Genomic DNA, 25,524 nt, shown 5'->3' on the forward strand with positions numbered 1-25,524 from the left:
CCACCAGGGAATTTATGATGTTCAACACAAGAAAGATGAGTACTTACGCCGTTACATTGTAAATGAAAAATAAGTTGGTTACTCAACTATGTGCTGTGCTCAGTTGCTCAGTCATTTCCGACTCTTTGCGACCCCACAGAGCTCCACCAGGCTCCTCTGTCCACGGGGATTCTCCAGGCCAGATACTGGAGTGGGTAGCCATGCCCTCCTCCAAGGGATCTTCCCAACCCAGGGACTGAACCCAGGTCTCCCGCACTGCAGGCGGATTCCCTACTGTCTGAGAAACAAGGGAAGCACTACTCAACTGTACTCCAATATAAAGTAAAAAAAAAGTAACTCTAACATCTATTAAATAAGTTGTTTTACCTCTTACAATATTATATATTTGTCATGTAATGGGATAACATATATCCATGTCAAATAGAGCAAAGTTACCTAATGACATAAAAAGTTGGAGTATGATAAAATCATATAAGTAGACAGTTGGAAGTATGATTTGTACATACAAAGACAATGATTTAAGAGTAAACCAAATTATTAACAGCATTTATCCCTGATGGTCTGTATCTTCCGTAACCGACAACAATATTCTTTCATACATGCTCTTCTAGAACTCGTCACTCCTGCTTTCCTGGTGGCTCAGTGGTGAAGAATCTGCCTGCAGTGCAGGAGACCTGGGTTCTACCCCTTGTCAGGAAGAGCCCCTGGAGAATGCCAGGGACAGAGGAGCCTGGTGGGTTATAGTCCACAGGGTCACAAAGAGTTGGACAAGACTGAGCAATTAACACACACACATATACAATCAAGAGGGAGATGTCTGTGTTCCCTGCTCTTGAACCTGGACAGGCTGGCATGACTGCTTGAATAATAACACTGTGTGGTTTCCAAGGTAAGGTTGTAAAAAGCAATATATACCTGGCTTTCTCTCTCTGTTGGGACCCATGCCGTTGGTGCCCCTGGGGTACCATATAAGGAGTCCAGCTATTGTGAACACACCACACTGGAGAGATCACAGAGACCGGGAGAGATGCCAAACAAGGCCCAGCTATCCCAGCCTGCAGTTGTTTGAGCTCTCCTAACCTGGGCATTAGACACAGGGGTGAGAGCGCCTTCAGATGACTCCAGATGAGAGATCCAAAGTGAGAACCATTTAACTGAGCCAATTCCCAGAACCCTTAGAGGATAATAAACAATAATAATTATTGTTGTTTTAAACTACTACATTTCAGGAAGGTCTCTTACAAGCAATGGACAGAAACCAGAGTAGAACGTGTTGGGAAGAAGAGGGGGAAGCTATGCTTGTTATTTTACACATACTTTTCTATTGCTTGAATTCTTTTCTATACAATAACTTCATAAGCAAAAAAGTTTTTAAGGTCTTTAGATCTCCCACTGTTCAGGTTTAAAAAAAAAAAGGCAGGGAGAATCTTCTATCCTTCGAAGAGAGTGAACCTAAACTTTCTACTCTGACCATTCTTAACTACTGTCATTACTACCAGCATTCTACTTGTGAGGAACTTAAGACTCAGCGATCTATCAAGCGCTAATTACTATTTTTAAGCGAGGATCTGAGAAATTACTGAGTCAAAAATAACCCAGGTATAGTACTGAGATCTTTAACTCAGGGTTGAGTACTCCCTCTGATCCTATCAAAACCAAACCATGAGCTTCCTAGAGTCTACGTGGATAATAATATGTAGTCAATATTGGTTGGATGAATGAGCCGAAATAAATGAACTATGAAAATTAAAGGAGAAGAGAAAAGAATGGCAGAGATAGATGAGCCAATAAGAGACACAAGGACTTTACACTCCACCTAAGAATCCAATCCATACACATGAAATGAAAACCAATATATTTAAAATGTGATATACTTACAAATAAATACAAAAAATTACATACACTAGTAACCGAGTATACAAGTGCAGCTTCTATATGGAGAAAATGAACTGGTCTGAGCATGACAAGGTTCACTGGAAAATGTCTCCTCAGAAAGAGAAGGCTTTAAATAGGTCTTATTAAGAACATTTAAACTGGCAAGATAAGCATATACAAATATATTAAACAGAGAAAGTGGTATGTATCAAGAAATAAAGGATGAAAACATACAGCAGAAAGAAAGGTAATTTACTTGACTCTAACAAAGAAAACATCTTTAGAAATAAGAAAATAGAATGCTAGTAAGGGAGGGAAGAAAATGTTAGAAAACCTTAAAAAAAAAAAAGCAAATACAAGGATTAAAAACAGGGATATAACACAATTCGAACTAAGGTACTTCTTGAAAGACTGGATGAAAAGAGCTTGATGGCAATTATTGTAACAGGACTGTGCAGGAAGAGGCGGGAAGGCCAGTGTCACTGGTGCAATCATCTCAGGGAGCAGGGGTGAGGATGGCAACTATGGATGGAGAAAGGACAAGAATGACCTAAGAGACATGATGAGGAAAAAATCAGCAGAACACTGCCGATAAATCAGATGGGGGAGGAAAGAGAGCAGTTAAAAAGGAAAAGTACTAAAGGGGTGATTTAAAGGTTTCAAATGTAGGAACTCTTAAGATCAGAGGTAACTTTTAACAAGGAAGGAAGAAGACAATGGAAGGAAGAAGACCTGGATAGAAGGAATCTTAACTAGAAAGAAATAGCCATTTGTATCAAATGCAACTAAGGCCTACAAAAGTATAATTGAGGAAACAAATCACCAAAAACTAAGTTAGGAAGGGATGAATTTCAGCATATGAGAATTCTGTTTACAGGAGAGAAGTAAATACCATAGACACAGAAGCAGAGCCAACTAATAAAAAAGATGTCTTAATCTGTGCCCAACACTATCCTAAGCACTTTACAATACTTCTTGAAGCACTCACAGCAATCCTATAATGTAAGTACTATCATTTACTTCCAACGTACAGATGGAGAAACTGAGACACAGCAAGGATTATTAAAGTTATAGAGAAAGTCATGGAGGCCAGACCTTACACCTAAACCGTCTGGCTCCTAAGTCCATGTTCTCAACCAGCTCAATATCCTAGGATTATTTAAGACTCTGAGATGGCACATCCCCCCAAAAGTGAGGAATTAAAGCTGTGAGAGCAAAATTTCAAGAGACGGTTGCTATACAAAAAGGCATACTATGAAAAAATCTTGTTTAATGGATATAGAAAACTGCTGCTGCTGCTGCTGCTAAGTCACTTCAGTCATGTCCAACTCTGTGTGACCCCATAGACAGCAGCCCACCAGGCTCCCTCGTCCCTGGGATTCTCCAGGTAAGAACACTGGAGTGGGTTGCTTTTCCAATGCATGAAAGTGAAAAGTGAAAGTGAAGTCACTGAGTCATGTCCAACTCTCAGCGACCCCATGGACTGCAGCCCACCAGGCTCCTCTATCCATGGGATTTTCCAGGCAAGAGTACTGGAGTGGGGTGCCATTGCCTTCTCCGATATAGAAAACTAGGAGAGATTTGTTGAAGGGCAAAAAAAAAGGGCGGGGGGGGGGGCGGAGATTGCCTTAAGCATTGGAATGTGAAAATATAAAAGTTTAAAAAATGAACTGATGATATAACCATTAAAGGCTCCGCGTTCGGGCATAATACTAATCATTAAGCATAACAACTAAAGAAAGGCCTCACTCACCCAGAACACACCCCACATCACAGTGCATGCATGACGCATCTTCTCAATCCATTCACCTTGCGACAGACATTTAGCTTGTTTTCACGTCTTGGTTATCATAAATAATACTGCTATGAACACTGGAAGTCATCTTTTGTTAAGGCTAAGACCACTGGGTGCTCTGCACGAGGAGGATTAAACTCGTGTTTGTAACGCAGAGTATCTATCTATGTACTGCTAGACTTGACATGTTTAATTGAATACCCTCTTCAATCCCTACAACTAAGTCCTCCTGTATCCTACTCACCAGCGCCACAGAACAGGAACACACATCTAACTCACGGCCATGCACTGCATTCAGATTTCTCTCTCACCAAGAGAATTTAAAGAAATATTAGGAGGTAAGCTTTCAGTTCAGTTCAGTTCAGTCACTCAGTTGTGTCCGACTCTTTGCGACCCCATGAACTGCAGCACACCAGGCCTCCCTGTCCATCACCAACTCCTGGAGTTCACGCAAACTCACATCCATAGAGTCAGTGATGCCATCCAGCCATCTCATCCTCTGTCGTCCCCTTCTCCTCCTGCCCCCAATCAATCCCAGCATCAGGGTCTTTTCCAGTGAGTCAACTCTTCGCATGAGGTGGCCAAAGTATTGGAGTTTCAGCTTCAGCATCAGTCCTTCCAGTGAACACCCAGGACTCATCTCCTTTAGGATGGACTGGTTGGATCTCCTTGCAGTTCAAGGGAAAGCTTTAGCTTTAGCCAAAGGGAAAAGAGCAGTTCAAATCAGTGACATGGCAAACCAAATGCACCTGCAAGTCAAAGTTATGAAGAAGCAGAAACTGAAAAACTATAGCAAGGCAAACAGAAGTGGAAGGGAGAAACAGGAAAGGCAGATGGAGCAGACCTGGAAAGACAGGGCAAGGCAAGGAACCATAAATCCCCAGAATGAGACAGAAACACTAGCTTCTCAGACCCTAACAGTTTCCCCATCTGTACAAGGTCTAGTTGTTCTTTATCAGCTGAAAAGAACCGGATCACTACCACAACCTCGCCTTCAAGCCAAACAACTCCTGATTAAAGCACTATTTTTTTTAGAACGCACATGAAGACAACATAAAAAGCTGGCAAAAGACAAATCCAAAGAGAAAAAAAAAAGTGAATCAGGAAGAAAGTGAAATCTCGGATAGTGTCAGGAAGCATTTAACAGGAGGCTTCCTGGGTGCTGTTTTGGATCTGTCAGGAATTCTCTGTTCCTTATTAATTCCTGAATATTGAGGAATTAAGAGGAGAGGCAAGCCTCTTCCCTGGGCTGAGGAATCCAGGCTTTTCCTTCATTAGATTTTCTATAGGGTGATAAGTACCCCCTTCCTTTTTATGAACCATATGGTCATATTTTCTTGATAACTTGTAAGTTTTGATTTTATCTCTGCTGAAAATAGCTATCTTGTAAGACAGTATAAATACCTACACAATGTTGAATAAAACACCTTTGCTCCATCAGAGCTCTGGTCCCCATGTCTTGCTTTCTCTTTTTTTTTTCCTCTCTCTCAGGCTATTTCTTTGGAGCACAGAGGCCCTCTGAGTTCACTTTCCTGTCTGGGCTTCTAAGATCCCCTCGAGAAGGCACTCTGTGCCTTCACCCCATCGAGAGGGCGCCTGAGGCCTCCGTGAACAGAGCAAGCCCTGTGTCAGGGGTTTTATTGGCTTTCTGTGTAAACCAAGGAATATCAGCCTCCTTCTCTCCTTTACCTTCTTATTGTCGACTCTGGACCACCAGGGGATAGCCAGTAAGTTTTCTAAATATGAATCTGACTTATCAGGAAGAACCACCAATATTTACCATATTCTTACCAATGAAACAAATTAAAATTTAACTGATGTTTTCAGAGCAAGTATCAGTGTAGACCAAAAAACTGTCTCAAATCCACAGAAGACAAAAACCACATGATATATCTTTTCTGCTAACATATCTGCAAATATTTTGTAAGCCTGTTTAAAGCACATCTTTGTTGTTTGAGGTCTGTAATAATCAGTGATACGTTGGATTAACAGCCTCATTTTTGAAGACAGGCTTTATAACTCACACAGCTGATAAAGGGGAGGCAAAGGACAGCTCCTTAACTAGTCTTTAACCTAATGGTTCTTTCTTGTACCTAGACTAATAAAAGTATCTTTACCACTTTTTTCCTTCTAAAGGTATTTTCTCTGAGAACAATTTTTGAACCTTCTTTGAAGAGGATTCCCTTGTAACAAATCCAAATAAAACTGAAACATGAGCTCTTAATCAATTAATCCAACAAAGACTAGACTAACGTTAGAATAACTGATTTTGTTTACCTAATACTGATTCTAGCATACATCCTCTGTGGCAAGAAATATCACTTAAGCCTTGAATGCATTTAAATCATACACATTTGATTTATAGAAATTTTTAATTTATAGAAATTTTTAATATTACTGTTACCTTTTACTAAAAAGTTTAACAGGTACTGATATTAAAAATCTTCAATTAAAAAAGCTTGCCAACTTTTAAATTCTTATAAGAACGTTTAATTGGAATTTTCCATAAAAACTTTCAAGATATGCCAAAAGAACTTCCAAACTACAAAAGGCAAGATAATTGGTATGTTTCTTCTTAGTTATACGGACAAAACAACAAAATTTACGAATAAAGAGGGATCATTCAATCTCTGGAGTGACAGAAGAGTTCTGCATCTTGACTGTGGTGGTGATTACAGAATCCACATGTGTGATAAAATGGCAAAGACCTACACACACACACACACACACACACACACACACACACACACACACACACACACACACACACACACACACACACACACACACACACACACACACACACACACACACACACACACACACACACACACACACACACACACACACACACACACACACACACACACACACACACACACGTCAATTTCCTGGTTTTAATACTCCGCAAAAGTTATGTAAGATGTAACCACTAGGGGTAACTGAGTGAGAGGTACTGGGACCTCTCTGTTTCAACTGCCCATGAACCTGCAATTAAAATCTTTATTTTTAAAGATTAAAAACAAGTAAACAAATAGCTTTTAATCAGTGACAACAAAAATACTATATATATTTAAAAAATTAACCTAAATCCCCTATTCAACAGACTGGAAAACTGAGACCTAACCAGGTAATACAAACTTTCACTGTCAGTAATAGAGTAAAGGCACTTAACTGAAATGCTGTCAACTAAGAAACATAAAATGAGAAGTAACCAATCGCTGGCAGTCATCAACAATATCTTGTTTAACCAAAGATGATCAAGTTGGCTGATGATGCTTGTGTTGCATTAAAATGCAACCAATATTTTTTTTCAATATTTTTTAAATTATTACATTGTATTGAAGGAAGAAACTTTTTCTGAGGGGGGAAGAAAACTCAAAAACAAATTTATATTTAACCTTAGAACTTGCACATCTGAAGCAAAGTGAGTTTACCGAAAAGCAGGACACAGCATTCCAAAGAAGATCATGCCATCTTTACAGAGAGGTCTTCCTCAGACAACAAAGTGTACAACTATTCCTGTCCCGAATGGCTCTAAACACCTATAATACAAAACTAAACATAGGCTGGCTACCTTTGATTCCAGAAAATGGATTTTCAACCAGATAAAGCTAATACTTAGAATAGCTACTTTCAAGTTTCCCATAGTTAACAATTATGTTCCATGAAGGCAAATGCTGGCTAAATTGGTGGCTGCCAACTACAGTCATAATATAGCCTCCTACAAAAATTACATTCTAAAGTCTGACCTGACACCTTTGCTGCAACCCTGTGTCCTCTAGACAATGATTTTGGGTAACATTTATCCTTACGAGACTCAGTTTGGTAAATACAAGTCATCCTTTCTCCTCCTTGAGAGAAATGGGATACAGATACAAATCACCATATATGCACCATCTACCACTTTGGAAAATCAACTTGAAGCAGGGGAGCCACCCAACCTCAAGCATAAACATCAGCAGGTAAATGAAACAGATGTCTGTCTAAAACGTGGCTTCCAGATCATATAAAGCAAGTATTCAACTGTCCCAATTGCAATGTAAAGAAAATACATGACCTGAAATGGAACAAGAATTCAGATTTCGGGGGGTGGAACAGAGGGGGAAAGTGGAAGAAAACTACACAAAGTTAATAGGTCTTTACTGAAGTTATGAGACAACAAGTCAGATTAACAGGGGGAAATTTACGTTAGAAACTTAAGCATGTATTAATGGGGCTAGAAAAGTGAATTTTAAAGTTGTACCCTGAATTAGGCTACAGTTTAACTAAAACTACTTTTTATTTTGAGAGACAAAACAGAAGTCACAGCAACAGACTATGGAAGCATAAACATAGCAATAATACTTTAAAGGTCACAATTCTTTACTTCTGAAGACATTACTAACAGCTGCAGCTCTCACAAATGAACACCCAACCCTGTGTATGCTAAAGAGGTTTGTTTGGCATCGATTGCTAAGGCCTATAGGGTCTGGGATTGGTAATGATAAAATATAAGGCAGGAACAGGAGCATAAAATATCTGGTATAATACGATATAGTTAATATTTACCATATGTCGACATCATTCCAAGAGCTCACAATAATCCTATGAAGTAAGGACTATTTCTTCCCATTCAACAGGTGAGAAAACTGAAGCACAGATTAAATGATCTGCCTAAGGTCACACTCCTTGGAGGAAAAGTTATGACCAACCCAGATAGCATATTGAAAAGAAGAGACATTACTTTGCCAACAAAGGTCCATCTAGTCAAGGCTATGGTTTTTCCAGTGGTCATGTATGGATGTGAGAGTTGGACTGTGAAGAAGGCTGAGCACCGAAGAATTGATGCTTTTGAACTGTGGTGTTGGAGAAGACTCTTGAGAGTCCCTTGGACTGCAAGGAGATCCAACCAGTCCATTCTGAAGGAGATCAGCCCTGGGATTTCTTTGGAAGGAATGATGCTAAAGCTGAAACTCCAGTACTTTGGCCACGTCATGCAAAGAGTTGACTCATTAGAAAAGACTCGGATGCTGGGAGGGATTGGGGGCAGGAGGAGAAGGGGACCACAGAGGATGAGATGGCTGGATGGCATCACCAACTCAATGGATGTGAGTCTGAGTGAACTCCGGGAGTTGGTGATGGACAGGGAGGCCTGGGATGCTGCGATTCATGGAGTCACAGAGAGTCAGACACGACTGAGTGACTGAACTGGAATGAACTGAAGGTCACACAGCTAGGATGGGGCAGAGTCAAGATTTGGAACAGGTGGAATGGTAATATGCCTTTACCTGAGGGCTAAGGAGCCAATTAAGGATTATAAGCCAAGTATGCTGCTGCTGCTGCTGCTAAGTCACTTCAGGCGTGTCCAACTTTGTGCGACCCCATAGACGGCAGCCCATCAGGCTCCACCATCCCTGGGATTCTCCAGGCAAGAACACTGGAGTGGGTTGCCATTTCCTTCTCCAATGCATGAAAGTGAAAAGTAAAAGTGAAGTTGCACAGTCGTGTCCGACTCTTAGCGACCCCAGGGACTGCAGCCTACCAGGCTCCTCTGTCCATGGGATTTTCCAGGCAAGAGTACTGGAGTGGGGTGCCATTGCCTTCTCAGAGCCAAGTATGACTAACAAGCAAATTCACATTTTCTTTTAGCAAGATCTCTCAGGTGGGAGTGTATAAGGATGAAAAAAAAAAAAAACAAACAGGAAACCTGAAGCTGAGTTAAGAGAGGGATGTGGAAAGACAGAAAGGATGAAGACCTGAATTAATGGAATAGCAACAGAATGAAAACAAGTGAATAGACAGATACAAAGGAGAAAAATTCAGCCTGACTTCATGATTGGAAAAGGGAGAATGAGGATGAGTCTAAGCCTTCAGTGACCAGGCCCAAACCAAAAGCTGCACATTTTCATGATCCTGTTACTTTATCAAAATCTTAAAGCAGAAAGGTTTAGTATTAAACCATCCTCTTCTCAACAACAGCACAGCATCTGACTTTATCCTCTTTTAAAAATTTAACTATATAACTTAAAATTACTGCCACCTGGCAACTTCACACTAATTGTTTAATACGCAGACAGTAAAGACAGCCATAAAACCACATGCAGACCATCACTGAACATGGACAGAGAAGCTACAGAGTATGTGAGATTTAGCAAACATTCTTATATTTAGCACTCTAAATTTAAGGAAAATCTAAACACCCTTTAAATGGATCAGTATCCTTTTATCACTTAGAAGGGGCCTGCAGACAACTCCTGAGATTCAAAAAAAGTAAAACAACTCGTAACTTCAAAGTTAAATCAATTATATTTTTTCTCTTCTGTCTATAAATGCAAATAAACAAAAAAAAACCCACTACTTTTATAGTCTAAGTCAAGGATCTGTAAAATATTACATTTTGAAAAAATGTACTATAATGTACAAATGTACTATAACGTACAATGAAAAAAATGTACTGAAAAAACTTACTATAACTTCAACCTTATTACCACTGTAAGGTAAAAACAACACTAAAGCCAGGCCCTTCCAGTAACTAAATGCTCTTGGAAAGTGTCCAAAACAATGTTAGTCAATTTCCAATTCATTTCATCTAAGATCAACAAAAACAAATTATCTAAAACATTGGGTCATATTTAAATAGGCTCACTCTAAAAGTTTTACATGACTGAATCACTCAGAAAAAAAATCTTTGTATTTTTTACTTAGGATGGTACCTAAGACCAGTAAGTAATGGGATGGCAGGGAGAGGGGGGTGCTGCATCTAGGAATTTAATCACATATTACTTAATATTATTTTGAGAAAAATTTCAATACCACTAGCTTTCTTTTGGAAAGACGCAGACTTTGGCAGAATCCGCAAAAATCATGATTTGCAGTAATACTAAAAATCTCCATAACTTCTATAATGTGGTGGTGCAAACTCTGATTTCAAGCTTGAGTTTTTAAAGCTTCTTGTTACTTGTGGTTCAGATTTCTTTTTTATGGGTTGTTATGTCTGACAGGTATATACCAATTTCATACAAAAACAAACATAAAGTTGCTTCATATATCTGAATGTACATATATGACACCAGACAAGCTGTGATTTATATTCGTGAATGTACATATATGACACTTCAGACAAGCTGTGATTTCCACTCAAAGAGCTTTTTTATAAAGTTCTAGTAAATTGAGAAGTAAATGCCAACAGTTAAAAGAATAATCTAGCCAAACAGCAAAGGGAGCTATAAAATTAAACTTGGAAGTAAAAAAAAAAAAAAACCTACATAAAGCAGATACACAAAACGAAAAAATCCAGCACACTTGCATTGGGCTTGTTAAAGTTATCTACAAATGTTAACCTTTTTTAAAAGTTGAGGAGTATACCAATTTTCACTTATGAAACGTGACATCCTAGGATAAATTTCTAATACTCAAGAATAAGTCAAGTTTAAAGATCTGCATACAAAAATACCAGAAGAACTGCAAAGAAATGAAGAGAAAAAGCAAACATGGTTTTACAGGAAACACAGAAACCACCTGAAACATTAAAAGTGGGATGGACTCACTATAATAATCAAAAGATCCAAAATGAACAAAATGAACAGTGTATTTAACATCTTCAGGAACAAGAAATGCCATCCAATCAATACTTGCTACAAAAACTGCCATAAACTGGTTACTTCTTCTTTTTTCAAACCATGAAACAAGGAAAGGTTTGTTGCAATATATTTGTAACTTACCAATACTGAGCTACTAAGTTTCTATTAGATGCTTCAACTAAGATCTGTGCTAAGAAGACTGAAATTTATTCAGACAGCAGTGAAAAATGAAGCCTCACTAAAGACACTGAGATAAAGCTGACCCCTAAAGGCTCCTTGGTGCACATTTGCAACCACAGTATTCACAGCACGCTGTACACTAAACTAGCAACAGATTGGTTAAAAACAGTTTGAATTTTCAACTTCTCATTATACAGGCAACATTTTTAGAAGCAATCATATTAAATAAATGTGTCTCTTTCACAGTTACCGGATGAAATTTTAAGCTGGACAGGGACCAATGCCCTGATTTTCTACTTTTTTCGTAAACCATATGACTTCCACATGCTGAGAATGTTTTATGCTTTAACCTGCAGTAAAGGCTTTACATCATTTTACTGCTCAGTGCCTGAAATGCAACAGAATCACCCCATCCATTGCAAGGAATATATTTGGCTTCAACCAAACCACTAGTCAGAAAAAGTTTAATGAATGCTTTTCTCAGTAAGTAACTTTGCATTTCCATAGAATAAAACAAAATCTGAAGTGAGGGTAGGGGGGAGGGAATATATTCTTATATTTCAAAGTTTTCCAACTCTAAACAAACATTTTAGCTTTTATATTTATAAAATAATCATTGAACACTTAAAGACACTGTTTAGTAGAATATCTTTCAGCAGAAAACACTGTTATATGGAGTTATATAGGATATTTCTCCAGGTTTTGCAAAGGTAATATTTCAGGCTAAAATATAAGATTAAAACAAATAATTCTGGAAATTCTAGTTAATAAACTAAAACCTCAGCTTTGTATCAACACATTGTATATCCTAAGTTTGAGATTTAGAAAAAAAATAATCTTTTTTTCTATTCAGGTCAATCTAAATAAATATGCTACCTCATACCTATAAGTCAGCTTATCTGTGTAAATGACCAACCACAGAAATTTCAAATCACAGGTTATAAAACATACCATATAATTACATACCGTGTAGCTTCCAGTTTTTAGAGTATCTAAGGTCCTTTACTGATAGGTTCAAGAATTGATAAGCCAAATATGTAAATACATTAAATTCTCAGCAGTCGAAAAGACAAATTATGCCGATTTATTTAAAAGTCCATTATACTAAAAATATATGACAAAAGAATGGTTATTGAAAAACTTACATTTCCGGGTGAAAGAAGTACAAATTATATTATGTTAATTCTTCTGGTGTAATGTTTTTAAATATGAAAGACTGTGAGAAACAAGAGATGTTGCAATCCTCTTCCCTTTGTAACTCCAATTGAAATTCGGGGGAAAAAAAATCAGAATTCAAATTTCCCAACCTCGACTTACACACTTAATTCAACTAGATCTAACTCAGCTGTGCAATTTTAAAATAAGTTTAACGCAAAGCACTACAATCTTGATGTGATAATTACCTGCGAAATAAATGCAAATTAAAACCAAATGCAGGTCCTCTTCATCGAAAGATGCATCTTACAACAAAACCACTAAAAGCACAACCACATAGAACCAACTAAAGAAACAGGCATAGGAGGCAGCATGTCCATCAAAGAAGAGAAATGTACCACGCCAGAACAGAAACGAAGCACGGAAGAGAGGGAGGGAGAGCAGGCAGGCAGGCAGAGAGAGAGAGATGGCAGAGGTTTCTACACCTGCAGGATCCCACAGAAATTAACTAGTTACATCACTCTACCCTACATGATACGTAAGATTTTTAAAGCTTCAGGGTAAATAAAAACGGTAATCACTCTAAACCATCATTCAACTTTACATAGTATAGTATTTGTAATGCCAACTGCATTCTCCCCTTCACTCACCCAATGTTTCCTCTCGCTTCCATACCAGCTTTCAGCCAAATGCGAGACAGAACAGGGTGGGGTAGAAGAAAAATACAAGCTGCGCCTTTTAGCGAGTCCCCACGCACCCCCCTCAACAATTTCCAACAGTTTTTCCTACTACGAAAATAAGTCACCCAACCACAGGATACACAACAGTCATTCCGTGTCTTCAGCAGACACCCAGGGTCGCGTACAGAAGTGGGCACTCCCGACCCCCACCCCTCCGCCCCCGAATCTTAAGTAATGTTTCATCTATGGAAGGCGAAGACGACCAAGGAGACCTACTGTTTCGGGGTGAGGATGGGTGGAGGACTCCTTTCCAAGTAGCCCCAATAGTGTAACCAAAACACGGTTCCGGAATAAAATATTAAGAACACTCTTCCTTTCCCACCTAGCTACCGACTTAAGGATGCAAAAAGCCATCTCCACCGCACCTCATCTCTCCGAGGCGCCTGCCCTGAGTTTGCGGTGGAGCTGGGTCCCGGGAGACGGGGAGGAGTGTGAGCCGCCGATGGGACACAAACGAGTTGCTCCCCGAGGCCACCCCGCGCCGCTCCGCTAGCCCAGAGGTCCCGGAGCCGCACCTCGCGCACGCCTCTCCGCCCAGGCCCAGCTAACAGCTCCGACTCCGGCTCTCGAACTTCCTCTCCTGAGACATTTATTCAAGGCTAACCCATCGCCCGAGTGCACGTCACCCAGTTTCAAACACAGCTCTGCACCCCAAACAAACCCACGCACCTCAAATTCCCCTCACAGTTTCCCAAACTCCAAACTGGAGACCCCACCTCCAGGATTCAAACCTTCCGCCCATTGGGGAGGCAACCAGGGGAAAAGAGTTGGGAGCACCCGACGCCTTTCAATTACCGCCCCCACAAACTGCCCCACCCCAGACCCTGCGTTCGGGTCACCCCCGCGAAACCCCACGCTTCCTCCTACCTCTCAGTTGGGCCGCTTAAGACACTCATCCCCAGTCCACTCACTTACTCCCCCCAACACCGCCCCCCCCCCAAAAAAAAGTGAAGAGAAAGAAGTGAGGAAAGAGACTAGAGAGACTTGAGGCTTCCAAACCACTCGACTCACCTCAGAATGCTTGCTGAGTTCTCTCCGCCCGGCACAGCCCCCTCCCCAACGTCCCGGTGCGAAGGGCTGAGGTCTGAGGTAGGGAGGAGGGGAAAGCGGGAGGGGGAGGGGTGTCTTCCGCGTGGGGCGCCCGTCGGGAGGGGTCTGGGGAGGGGTTGAGGCCGGCGCAGGAAGAGGAGAAGGGGGAGGGGAGGCCCCTATCTCCCAGTCTCCCCCTGAAAAACCTCCCTTGTCTCAATCACATCAGACTGACTGTCTTTGTCTGGCTGACAACCGCCATATTGATATCAACAGCCCCGCTCCCACCTGCTGCCACCGGGCGGCCCTGGGAGTTGTAGTTTTTGTCTCCCTTGAGTAAAGGTGCGGGACTCTGCGTCCCGAGGCCCCAAGGAACTACAGCTCCCGGCAAGTACCGCGCCCGTGCGCCTTCCCACAGGGAGGAGGGGAAAGGGGCGCCAGAGCCGTAGGGACTACACATCCCAGCATACCATGGATTCTGGGCCCAGATGAGGGACATGATATCATGCTGGGGTGAAGAGGCAGGATGAATTGGCGGCGCGGATGAATTTGAGCTGACGGAAGGAGGCGTTCTAAGAGGAGAGGAAAAGGAAAGATGACCACGGTTCCCATGATGCACGGAGAGATGACTACATTTCCCATGATGCACCGGGAAGGAGCGAAGGGGGAAAAAGACTGCATGTCCCGCGATGCTCTCGGCGGGCCCGTGGTGGAGATTGAACCGGAAGACGCTTTCTGGGTTTGAGAAGTCGAGGAACTGCTCCTTACGAGCCAAAAGTCCAGCATGAAACTGGTGAGTCTCTGCTCTTAGATCGGAGGGCATATCCTTTTGGAATTCGTCGTTTCCACCTTGGGAAGGGAACCGTCGCGGACGAGGGGTGGCAGGAAACTAGAAGGTGGAGTAAACCAAGGAAAGCTGATGTTGTTGAGTTTGAATTCCAACTCAGACCCTTCACAACTGCTAGATGCAATTCATCCCTTGGCGCGGCCCTTTTGGTTAGATAAGAGATTGAATCTTGTCACCTTTCTTCACACACGAACCAAGGTTGGACTTTATGAACCAGGTTTGATTTGTTTCCCGCCTGCCACGTGAGTGTTATAATTTGTACACTTCTTTCCACGGGATTAATACTTGAAGCGTTCCTTTTTACAGTTGTTGAGAAGGTTTGGTAACATGAACAGAGTTTAGAAAATTCTAGGCGGATCTTAATCTCTTATTTAATTCTCTGTTATAGACCCCTAACTTCCCTTGATCATTCAAAGGAGGTCGAAGTCAGAGTGTGATCTTGGATGGTTTGAGTCTTAAATTCTGTATAAGATGGGCTGAGAGGAAGTGTTACTGGCGTTACAGTCTAGAGCTGTAGGGACTGCGTGAGCTAAGGTTATATGGAGCATGCCAGGATACCTGGAAAAGTTCTGCATCACAAAACTGAGACGCTTGGCTTATAGGAAAGCTGTTCAGGATTTTGTTTTGAGCCATTTAATTCTCAGTGTGCACAGATTTAACTAACTTACTCCAACTAATTAATTAGAATTAGTAATAGCATAATTTGAGTAGAGAAGGTGTGAGATGCTGTTTCTCAGGCTTTTAAAGTCATGTTCCTGCAGCCAGGTATTGTCAGGCTTTACTTTCTGAAGTTTCTGAGGAAAAACAAAAGGTTTCTCTTAATTATTTGAGCATGCTTTTGAAAAGTACGTGTGTATGTACCCACACACGGTACAGGCATATATACTCTGCACAGTGTCAGCTGTTCTTTGAGATGGCAGAGAACATAAGAAAGGTGGATTCAATTCCAAAACTGTCTCTATCTAAAGCTGTTTCTATTAGCAGGGCACACAGATCAGTAAACCTTGAGAGTGTCAATTTGCTTTGGGGTCAGTTTTCCAAACATTTCAAAATGCAGAATTGAAAATCACCACCCTTGTCCTAAAGAAGCATGCAATCTAATGAAGAAGATACAAAGTAATGAAAAAGTTACAATTCACCTCCATCTGGGTGAAAGGAGTCATCGTGTTTAGGGTTTGCTGATTGAGAGGATACTGGGAGTATGTGAGGGAGTCAGATACAGGTCCTTTGGAAAGGTAGTTCTTGAACTGATAAGAAGGTCAAGTGCGCTGGGGCCTTCCTTGAAGAGGGTTCAGCTGAGAGAAGCCAAAGAGCTTGGCACCTAAATGGTTGAAACGCAGACCAGGTTTCGTCAATAAAAGATAAATCATGGTTGATGTGTGTGGTGCGAAGGCAGGCAAGTGGGAAGCAGGTTTCTTTTCCTATAACAACTCATTTGCTGATTGTATCAGAGCTAGGGTTTAATGTACATATACTTTGGTTTGCTTATAAAATTCTCCTGCTTACTTTATTTAGAGATGTGAAAACGTGGAAAAAGTAGAAACATTTTTTTTACTTTAAGAACCATGAAATGCCTCAGAGGAAGAGGAATTGTTCTATCTATACTCCTTCCCTCTTTATTGTTCATCCACCTGATAACTAAAACTCACTTGGTACTTGATGATTTATAATACAGGAGTATCTTTCAACACAGCAAAGTGGTTTCAGAAACACTGACAGCAAGTTAGACTTATTTTTTTGACATGCCTCCCATACACTTGGGCTTTCCAGGTAGTGCTAGTAATGAAGAATCCACCTGCCAGTGCGGGCAACTCGAGATGTGGGTTCGGTGCCTAGGTCAGGAAGATCCCCTGGGAATAGGAGATGGCAACCCACTCTAGTATTCTTGCCTGGAAAATTCCATGGGCAGAGGAGCCTGGTGGGCTACAGTCCATGAGATTGCAAAGATTTGGACATGACTGAGAGTGACTAACACTTTCATTTTTTCTTTGTAATATCAGGCAACTTCTTTTGAGGAAAATTCATCTTCAATTAATCAGGACAATTTTGAAAAGAACAGGAAAATTAGAAACATATCCTCTAGCACATTTTAGAGCCTATTCTCCTTTTAGTATCGATTGAACCTAATTGGGTATACCCTGATGGCCAAATTCAGCAAAGCATAGAAAACTGAACTCACCAGGGTCTTTAACAAAAGACTTTGGGAGCCCCCCCCCCCAAAAAAAAACCAATTCATTGACAGAAATCAAGTTTGAAACATCATGGCCAGGAATTTAGTCATTCAAATAGATGAACGTTAAAGTGAATAAAATAACTAGCGGTTCAAAAATAAATCATTTGTCACACTTCCTGTAGATAGTTCCAGAGCTGGAGAGAATCCTCTAGTTTATTCAGTCAATAAGGATGTATTATACAACCACAGTATACCTGTGGCATTCAAAGTTTTAATACTTTGCATTTTAACTATTGAATTTGACCCCAAGGATCAATGACATGGAATTATTTGTAATTTTGCTGAGACGAAAGTTTGAATGTGATTTTAAGATGAATGATAATCCTTAGTGAAATGAGCCTGATTGCCTCAGAATCCAGGACTTTCTGCAGTTCCGTTGCTCTCTTGTTAAAGATCTGAAAGAAAGGTCACTTAAACGCTCGTTCTATGCTATACTCTGAATTTGATGGAGAAAATTATATGCTGTAGTTGTATTTATGAATTTAAAACCTCAATAAGGCCGTGAGTTTCTTTCTTCAGTGGTCTGGGCTCCTTTTTTACAAAATGCTGTTTCATTATTACTGGCTTGGGGCGGGGATGGACAGGTGCAAACTTGTAACTCACCATTTTTCTTAAGAAAGTAGATGGAGCAAAGAAATGGATTCATTCAGCTGAGGACAGGTAAAGCACCAAGTGGAATTGTAGATTTGAAAGAAAATACTGGCTTGAAAGGGGCAAATCCTGCCTCAAGGTCAATTTAAAAAACACATCCCTTTAAGCACATCCCTTTGGGAAGGGATGTGCTTAATCCTTACCTTGGATCTGAGAGCAGTGGATTCTTCCTGCAGTTTTAAGACTTGCAAAATCCTTTTGGCTTCTCAAACTTTGGATCAGGAACAGAAGATGGCTTGCTGTAAATAACAAACATAATTTTACCAGGACTTAATTCACCTCTTTCAGTACAGTTATTAAAATGTCAACCTGGTTTCACTAGCTCTGTGTTTCTCTTTGCTAGTTGATTAGAGCGCCCTCGTGTGTCTCTATGGTGTAATGTCATTTCTAGCTTTCGAAAGGCTCTTTCTATCACCACCTCAGTATGATAGGGTTTTTTTCTCTTTAGAATGTTTTCCTCAAGCTCTGAAAACTGACATAAGGCCGGACCACTGTTCAGTTGTGCTCTGGGATTAAACTGGGTATTTTACTCTCGGGCATTTCTAAGTCCTGATGGTGACTCTGAAGATTAAACCTTTTATGCTTAAGGCAAAAAATATATATATACACCAAGGTGAGTACGGAGAAGGCAATAGCAAGCCACTCCAGTACTCTTGCCTGGGGAATCCCATGGACGGAGGAGCCTGGTAGGCTGCAGTCCATAGGGTCACTACGAGTGTGACGCAACTGAGCGACTTCACTTTCACTTTTCACTTTCACACAATGGAGAAGGAAATGGCAACCCACTCCAGTGTTCTTGCCTGGAGAATCCCAGGGACGGGGGAGCCTGGTGGGCTGCCGTCTATGGGGTCGCACAGAGTCAGCCACGACTGAAGGGACTTAGCAGCAGCAGCAAGGTGAGTAATGAAATAAAAGGAAAATTTTATATTTGTGTAATGTAATAGGGCTTCCCTGGTGGTTCAGATAGTAAAGAATCCACCTGCCAATCCAGGAGACCCGGTTCCATCCCTGGTCAGGAAGATCCCCTGGAGAAAGAAATGGCACCCCACTCTAGTGTTCTTGCCTGGAGAATCCCATGGACAGAGGAGCCTGGTGGGCTGCAGCCCATGGAGTTGCAAAGAGTTTGACACGACTGAGCACACACACAATCTGACATACAATACAAGCATGACAGCATTGCTGCTGCTTTTAACTGTGGTCACACGTTTGTTTTGTAGCTGGTTTGCTCTGGGTACTCAGATTCCTCTGCCACTTGCTGTGACAGTCGGCAAAGGGTACTTGAAGGTCTAGGACCAAGAGTGCAGCATGACCACGGAACCAGCACTCCAAATGGAAAGTTCGCTCCTGGCTTACCAAATACCAACAGAGGTCCAGGCAGAAACTGCCCTTCAGTCATCATCACTCATTTATTCATTCACCAGATCTTCCTGAACACGTGCCTTCTCTGTGCTAGGCATTGCTTAAGGTAATGCGTGTGTTCCAGTGGAGAAAACAGATTTACTCCCTGCCTTTATGGGAAGTAAAGTCTAGCAGGCCCACTGTGCAGTTAGACAGTATTACAGTGAACTTTCTGATGGAGAGATGTCACTGGGCCCTGACTTCAGTAGATTTTTTTTTTTTTAATACTTATGTATTTATTTGGAGTGTTGGGTCTAAGTTGTGACACACAGCATCTTCTTGCATCAGGCTGGATCTTTCATTGCAGTGCTCGGATTCCCTAGTTGCAGTGTTTGGGCTACAGAGTGTAGTTGCAGCAGTAGGCTTAGTTGCTCCTGGGCAAATGGGGCCTTGGCTCCCTGAGCAGGGTTCACACCTGTGTCCTCTGCATTGCAAGGCAGATTTTTAACTGCTGGACCACCAGGGAGGTCCCTCAAGTGCTTTTTAAATTTAAATGTTGTTGGTGTTCAGTCACTAAGTCATGTCTGACTCTTGATGACCCCATTGACTGCTGCATGCCAGGCTTCCCTGTCCTTTACCAGCTCCCAGAGTTTGCTTGAACTCATGTGCATTGATTCAGTGATGGAATCCAACCATCTCATTCTCTGTTGCCCCCCAAAACTGTACTTAATGGTATCCTAGAAGATTCCCCCTTAATATTGTAACAGACATGGCCAGCTTGCCCTCTCTGGCTTAACCATTGTACCAGTAGTGTATGAGAATATATTTCCCCACCCTTGCCAAGTATATCATCTGTTTCTTTATATGTCTTACTAATGTAACTGTCTCCTTTATGAGTTCTCACATCCTCTTGTCTCTTAGACTGAGCCGCATTTAGTAAAACGTCCTTACAGTAGTGATGTATGGACGTGGGAAAGCGTGTCAGATCTCTTCAGATAAAAAGGTGGTGCTGTAAGAATCTTTTTTTTTTTTTTTTTAACTTTTAATTTTATACTGGAGTATAGCAGGAGACCCTTGTTCGATCCCTGGGTCCAGAAAATCCCCTGGAGAAGGAAATGGCAACCCACTCCAGTATTCTTTCCTGGAGAATCCCACAGACAGAGGAGCCTGGCAAGCTAATTCCATGGGGTCACAAAGAGTCATACACAGTTTGGTAACTAAACAGCAAAACAGCTGATTAATTTAGGTGAACAGCGAAGGGACTCAGCCACACATGTACATGTATGCATTCTCCCCTCACTCCCCTCCCATCCAGGCTGCCGCGTGACGTTGAGCAGAGTTCCCTGTGCTATACAGTAGGTCCTTGTTGGTTATCCATTTTAAATACAGCAGTGTGTACTTGTTGGCTAGTAACAATCCTCGAAAGGAACTTTTCAAAGAACCTGTGGTGTTGCTTTGAAAGCACTGACGGATGGCAGCAGTAATTATTATGACAGTATTATTGGGTCTGGCAGATCGGAGAAGCAGCTGGGTCAGGCGTGCCTCAGTGGCAGCGGAGACCCCACACCCCGCAGAAAAGAAGAGGATGTCCAGTCACATGAAGCTAGGGGCTGGGGCATCAGGAAGGGCTAACTCCGAAGGGCAGGTGTCAGAGTTGTCAGAGATCCTGAGAAAAGGCAAGAATGCTAACGGAGAGGATAAAGGGGAACAGGAAAGACTGTAAGAGAAAGGAGTCAGCTTGAGAGCACCAAGGGTCTCAGCGATCAAGACTGAACTGTGATGGGAACTTGACTGTGAGAATAATAAGGAAGTTTCAATTGTCCTAGTTGACCGTATATCTGAAGGAAATGCCCGAAGGGTCTAACACAGTTAAATTTATAGAAAACACACACTTTGAACTTTGGTTCTCTCATGGATAGATAATCAGATAGATGGTGTTAAAGAAGGCCATTCTTTAATAGAAATTGCAAAACTAACACTCTTTTTGCCCTTAAGGTACAGTTTATTTTTCATCACTCATGCTTGTGTAGGGGATAGGGAAGGTGAATAATAAAAGGTCTTACATAATCTATTCATCAGATTTATGGCTTAAGCGAAGATTGGCCTTTCCTGAATACATTATTTCTGCATTTTTCTCTTCCAGTAAAATAGAGAAATGCATAATTAGATGCTCTAATTTAGTAAGTCTTCTCATTTTTTTTAATCAGCCTGTGAAAATACAGGTAAACAAGCAATAGTATTAATAATGTAAAAGCTATTGTTACTTTTGTGCATTTTTAATTTTTAAGTTTTTCATAATAATGGTTATTATTTGTTACTGCACGTGGGCTTTCTCTAGTTGTGGTGAGTGAGGCTGCTCCCTAGTTGCCGTGTGCAGGCTTCTCATTGCAGTGGCCTCTCTTGCTGCAGGGTACAGGCTCTAGATGCTCAGGCTTCAGTAGTTGCAACATGCAGGCTCAGTAGCTGTGGCACACGAGCTTAGTTGCCCTGAGGCATGTGCACCAGGGATCAAACCCATGTCCCCTGCATTGGCAGGCGGATTTTTATCCACACTGCCACCAGGGAAGTCCTTCTTTTACATTTTTAAAATAGCTTTATTGAGGTATCCTTACCATACAACAAAACTCATACATTTAAAAGGTACGATGCAGTGACTTTTAGTAAATTTACAAAGTTGTGCAAGAGCCGCCACAATCCGAACTTAGAATATTTTCATCACTCCAGAAAGATCCCTTGAGCCCATTAGCAATCCTCGTAACTACCTCCAGGCGCAGGCAGCCACTGGTCTGCCCTGTCTTGTAGGTTTGCCCTTTCTGGTCATTTCATATGAATTGACTCATGGGATACACAGTCTTAGGCGTCTGACTTCCAGCATGTATTGCTCAGTCACGCTCTACGTGAACATGTCACATTTTGTGTATCCATGTACCATGTCGATAGATACTTGGATTGTTTCCACTTTGGGACTGTTAATACTGTGTGGGCAGAAGTGTTTGTTTCTGACTTCTCCATGTTTTCATTTCTTTTTCTGGCTTGTTTGCACTGGCCTGAACCTCCGATACAATACTGAATGGAAATGGAGCAAGCGGGGGTGCCAGTCTCAGGGAGAAAGCGTTCAGCCTTTCACCTCTGAGTATGATAGACGCTGTAGGGCTTTTGCTTTTTATTTATGGCGGTGCTGGGTCTCCATGGATGCTCGGGCTTTTCTCTGGTCGTGGTGTGCGGGCTTCTCCTTGCGGATCACAGGCTGTGGGGTGCATTGGCTCAGTAACTCTGACACATGGACTTAGTTGCCCCAAGGCATGTGGGATCTTCCTGGACCAGGGATCGAACCTGTATCCCCTGCATTTGGCAGGAAGATTCTTACCCACCGGACCAACAGGGAAGTCCTGAGCTGTAGGGTTTTTGTGTTTTTTGGTTTTTTTGTTTTTTTTTAAGATACCTTTATCAAGTTCAGGATGTTCCCTTCTAGCCCTAGTTGGTTGATCATTTTTATCATAAATAGGTCTTGGATTTTATCAAATATTTTTCCTGTGTGTATCCAGAGGATCATGCGGGTTTTGTCCTTTTTTATATTAATATAGTATATTACCTTTGTTGAATTTTGAATGTTAAATCAGTGTTGCATTCCAGGCATAATTACCAGTTGATCATGAGGTAAAATCCTTTGCTGATGTTGCTGAATTTGTTTTGCTGATATTTTGTTGATGGTTTTTACATATATATTCATGAGAGAAATTGGTCTGTAGTATTTTTTTGATGTCTTTGTCTGGCTTTCATATCAGTAATATTGTTCTCTCAGAATTACTATTTCAAAAGAGTTTGTGTGGAAAACTGGTATTATTTTCTCTTTCAATGCTTGGTAAACTTCATCAGTGAAGTCATCTGGGCCTGGGCTTTTCTGGGAAGATTTTTAATCAGCTGTGTCCATTTCTTTACCTGCTGTAGTTCTCTTCAGATTTTCTATTTGTGCATTACATTTCTTTTAATTGTGATAAAATACACACGACATAGGATTTACTATTTTAACCATTTTTAAGTGTACCGTTCAGCTGGAAACTCCAATGCTTTGGCCACCTGATGCAAAGAACTGACTTGTTTGAAAAGACTCTGATGCTGGGAAGATTGAAGGCGGGGGGAGAAGGGTATGACAGAGGATGAGATGGTTGGATGGCATCACCAACTCAATGGACATGAGTTTGAGTGAATTCCAGGAGTTGGTGATGAACAGGGAGGCCTGGCGTGCTTTAGTCCATGGGGTCGCAAAGAGTCAGACACAACTGAGCGACTGAACTGAACTCAGTGACTTCAAGCACAATCACACTGTTGTGCAGCCCCACCATCCATTTCCAGACACTACTTGGCATCGTATCTTCAGGGTTCATCCACTTTGTGGCGTGTGTTAATTTCTTCCCTTTTTAGGGTTGAATACCACATAACTGCTTATCTACTCATCTGTCGATAGACACTTGGCTTGTTTCCAGCTTTTGGTTGTTGTGGATAAAGCTGCTCTGAACATGGGTGTGCAAGTATCTATTCAGGACTGGGCTTTCAGATCTTTTGGGTGTATGTCCAGAAGTTGAATTGCTGGGTCATGCAGTAATTCTGAGTTTCAGTTTCTGAGGAAGCAGCATGCTGTTTCCCATAGTGTCTGTACCTGCACATTTTATTGAATGCATTCCCACCAACATTACGCAGAGACTCTGATTTCTCCGCATCTTCACAACTGCCCAACGCTTGTCGTTTTCTCTGTTAAGATAATAGCCATCCTATAGCGGGTGGGCCATCACATCCTCCCCCTTGGCTCAGCGGTCAAGAATCTGCCTGCCATGCAGGGGACATGGGTTTAATCCCTGGGTCAGGAAGTCCCCCTGGAGATGGAAATGGCAACCCACTCCAGTATTCTTCCCTGGAGAATCCCACGGACAGAGGAGCCTGGTGGGCTACGGTTCTTGGGGTCTCAAAGAGTCAGTCAGACGTGACTTAGCAACTAAACAATAACAATGGATGTGAAATACTATCTCACTATGGTTTTGATTTACATTTCCCTACTGTTTGTTTAGTGATTTTGAGCGTCTTTTTGTTTTTTTTTTTAAGATAGGTAATACATGCGTATTGTTTAATTTTAAAAAGCCTGTGCACAAGTTTTAAAAGGAAAAAGATCCCTTACCACCTTTACTTTCTCCCCAAGAGCAATCTCAGTTGTCAGTTTCCTGTGTATACATCAGAGAGATTCTGTGGAAATATACACATTTGCGTAATTTGCAGCCCTTTGTTTTTTACATGGAAGTTAAGATACTGCCCTCTCTGGTTTTGCATGTTTCTTTTTCTTTAAGTTAGAAATACGTTTTAGAGATCATTTCATATCAGTATGTAGAGCAGCTTCATTTTAAAATGAACACTCCAAGCCATATGATCATCTCAATAGATGCAGAGAAAGCCTTTGGCAAAATTCAACATCCATTTATGATAAAAGCTCTCCAGAAAGCAGGAATAGAAGGAACATACTCAACATAATAAAAGCTAATATGACAAACCCACAGCAAATGTTATCCTCAATGGTGAAAAACTGAAAGCATTTCCCCTAAAGTCAGGAACAAGGCAAGGGTTCCCACTCTCACCGCTACTATTCAACATAGTTTTGGAAGTTTTGGCCACAGCAATCAGAGCAGAAAAAGAAATAAAAGGAATCCAAATTGGAAAAGAAGAAGTAATACTCTCACTGTTTGCAGATGACATGATCCTCTACATAGAAAACCCTAAAGACTCCACCAGAAAATTACTAGAGCTAATCAATGAATATAGTAAAGTTGCAGGATGTAAAATCAACACACAGAAATCCCTTGCATTCCTATACACAGATAACGAGAAAATAGAGAAATTAAGGAAACAATTCCATTCACCGTTACAACAAAAAAAATAAAATACTTAGGAATATATCTACCTAAATAAACTAAAGACCTATAAATAGAAAACTATAAAACACTGGTGAAAGAAATCAAGAGGACACTAATAGATGGAGAAATATACCATGTTCATGGATCAGAAGAATCAATATAGTGAAAATGAGTATACTACCCAAAGCAATCTATAGATTCAGTGCAATCCCTATCAAGCTA

The 25,524-nt window shown here is 41.2% G+C and overlaps 2 protein-coding genes across 10 annotated transcripts in view; one reads left to right on the forward strand and one right to left on the reverse strand.

The window, feature by feature from the left end:
• HMBOX1 (homeobox containing 1) overlaps window positions 1-14,758 on the reverse strand; it is a 198,498-nt gene extending 183,740 nt beyond the window's left edge. For 4 of the 9 annotated variants that reach the window (XM_005683539.2, XM_013965852.2, XM_013965854.2 and 1 more), the window contains exon 1: window positions 14,319-14,757. The gene's annotated coding sequence lies outside the window, so the exon portion shown is untranslated. Of the gene's footprint in view, window positions 1-14,318 lie in introns of all 9 variants that reach the window. The other 5 variants (XM_013965853.2, XM_018051856.1, XM_005683543.2 and 2 more) reach the window with 4 other exon arrangements.
• The window catches only part of INTS9 (integrator complex subunit 9), a 150,923-nt gene continuing 140,229 nt past the window's right edge, over window positions 14,831-25,524 (forward strand). The window contains exon 1 of the mRNA XM_005683544.2: window positions 14,831-15,129. Coding sequence (XP_005683601.1) covers window positions 15,121-15,129 — 9 coding nt within the window. The 5' untranslated portion in view covers window positions 14,831-15,120. The remainder of the gene's footprint in view (window positions 15,130-25,524) is intronic.

Source organism: Capra hircus, chromosome 8, assembly GCF_001704415.2.
Source record: "Capra hircus breed San Clemente chromosome 8, ASM170441v1, whole genome shotgun sequence".
In the NCBI taxonomy this organism is placed as follows: Eukaryota; Metazoa; Chordata; class Mammalia; order Artiodactyla; family Bovidae; genus Capra; species Capra hircus.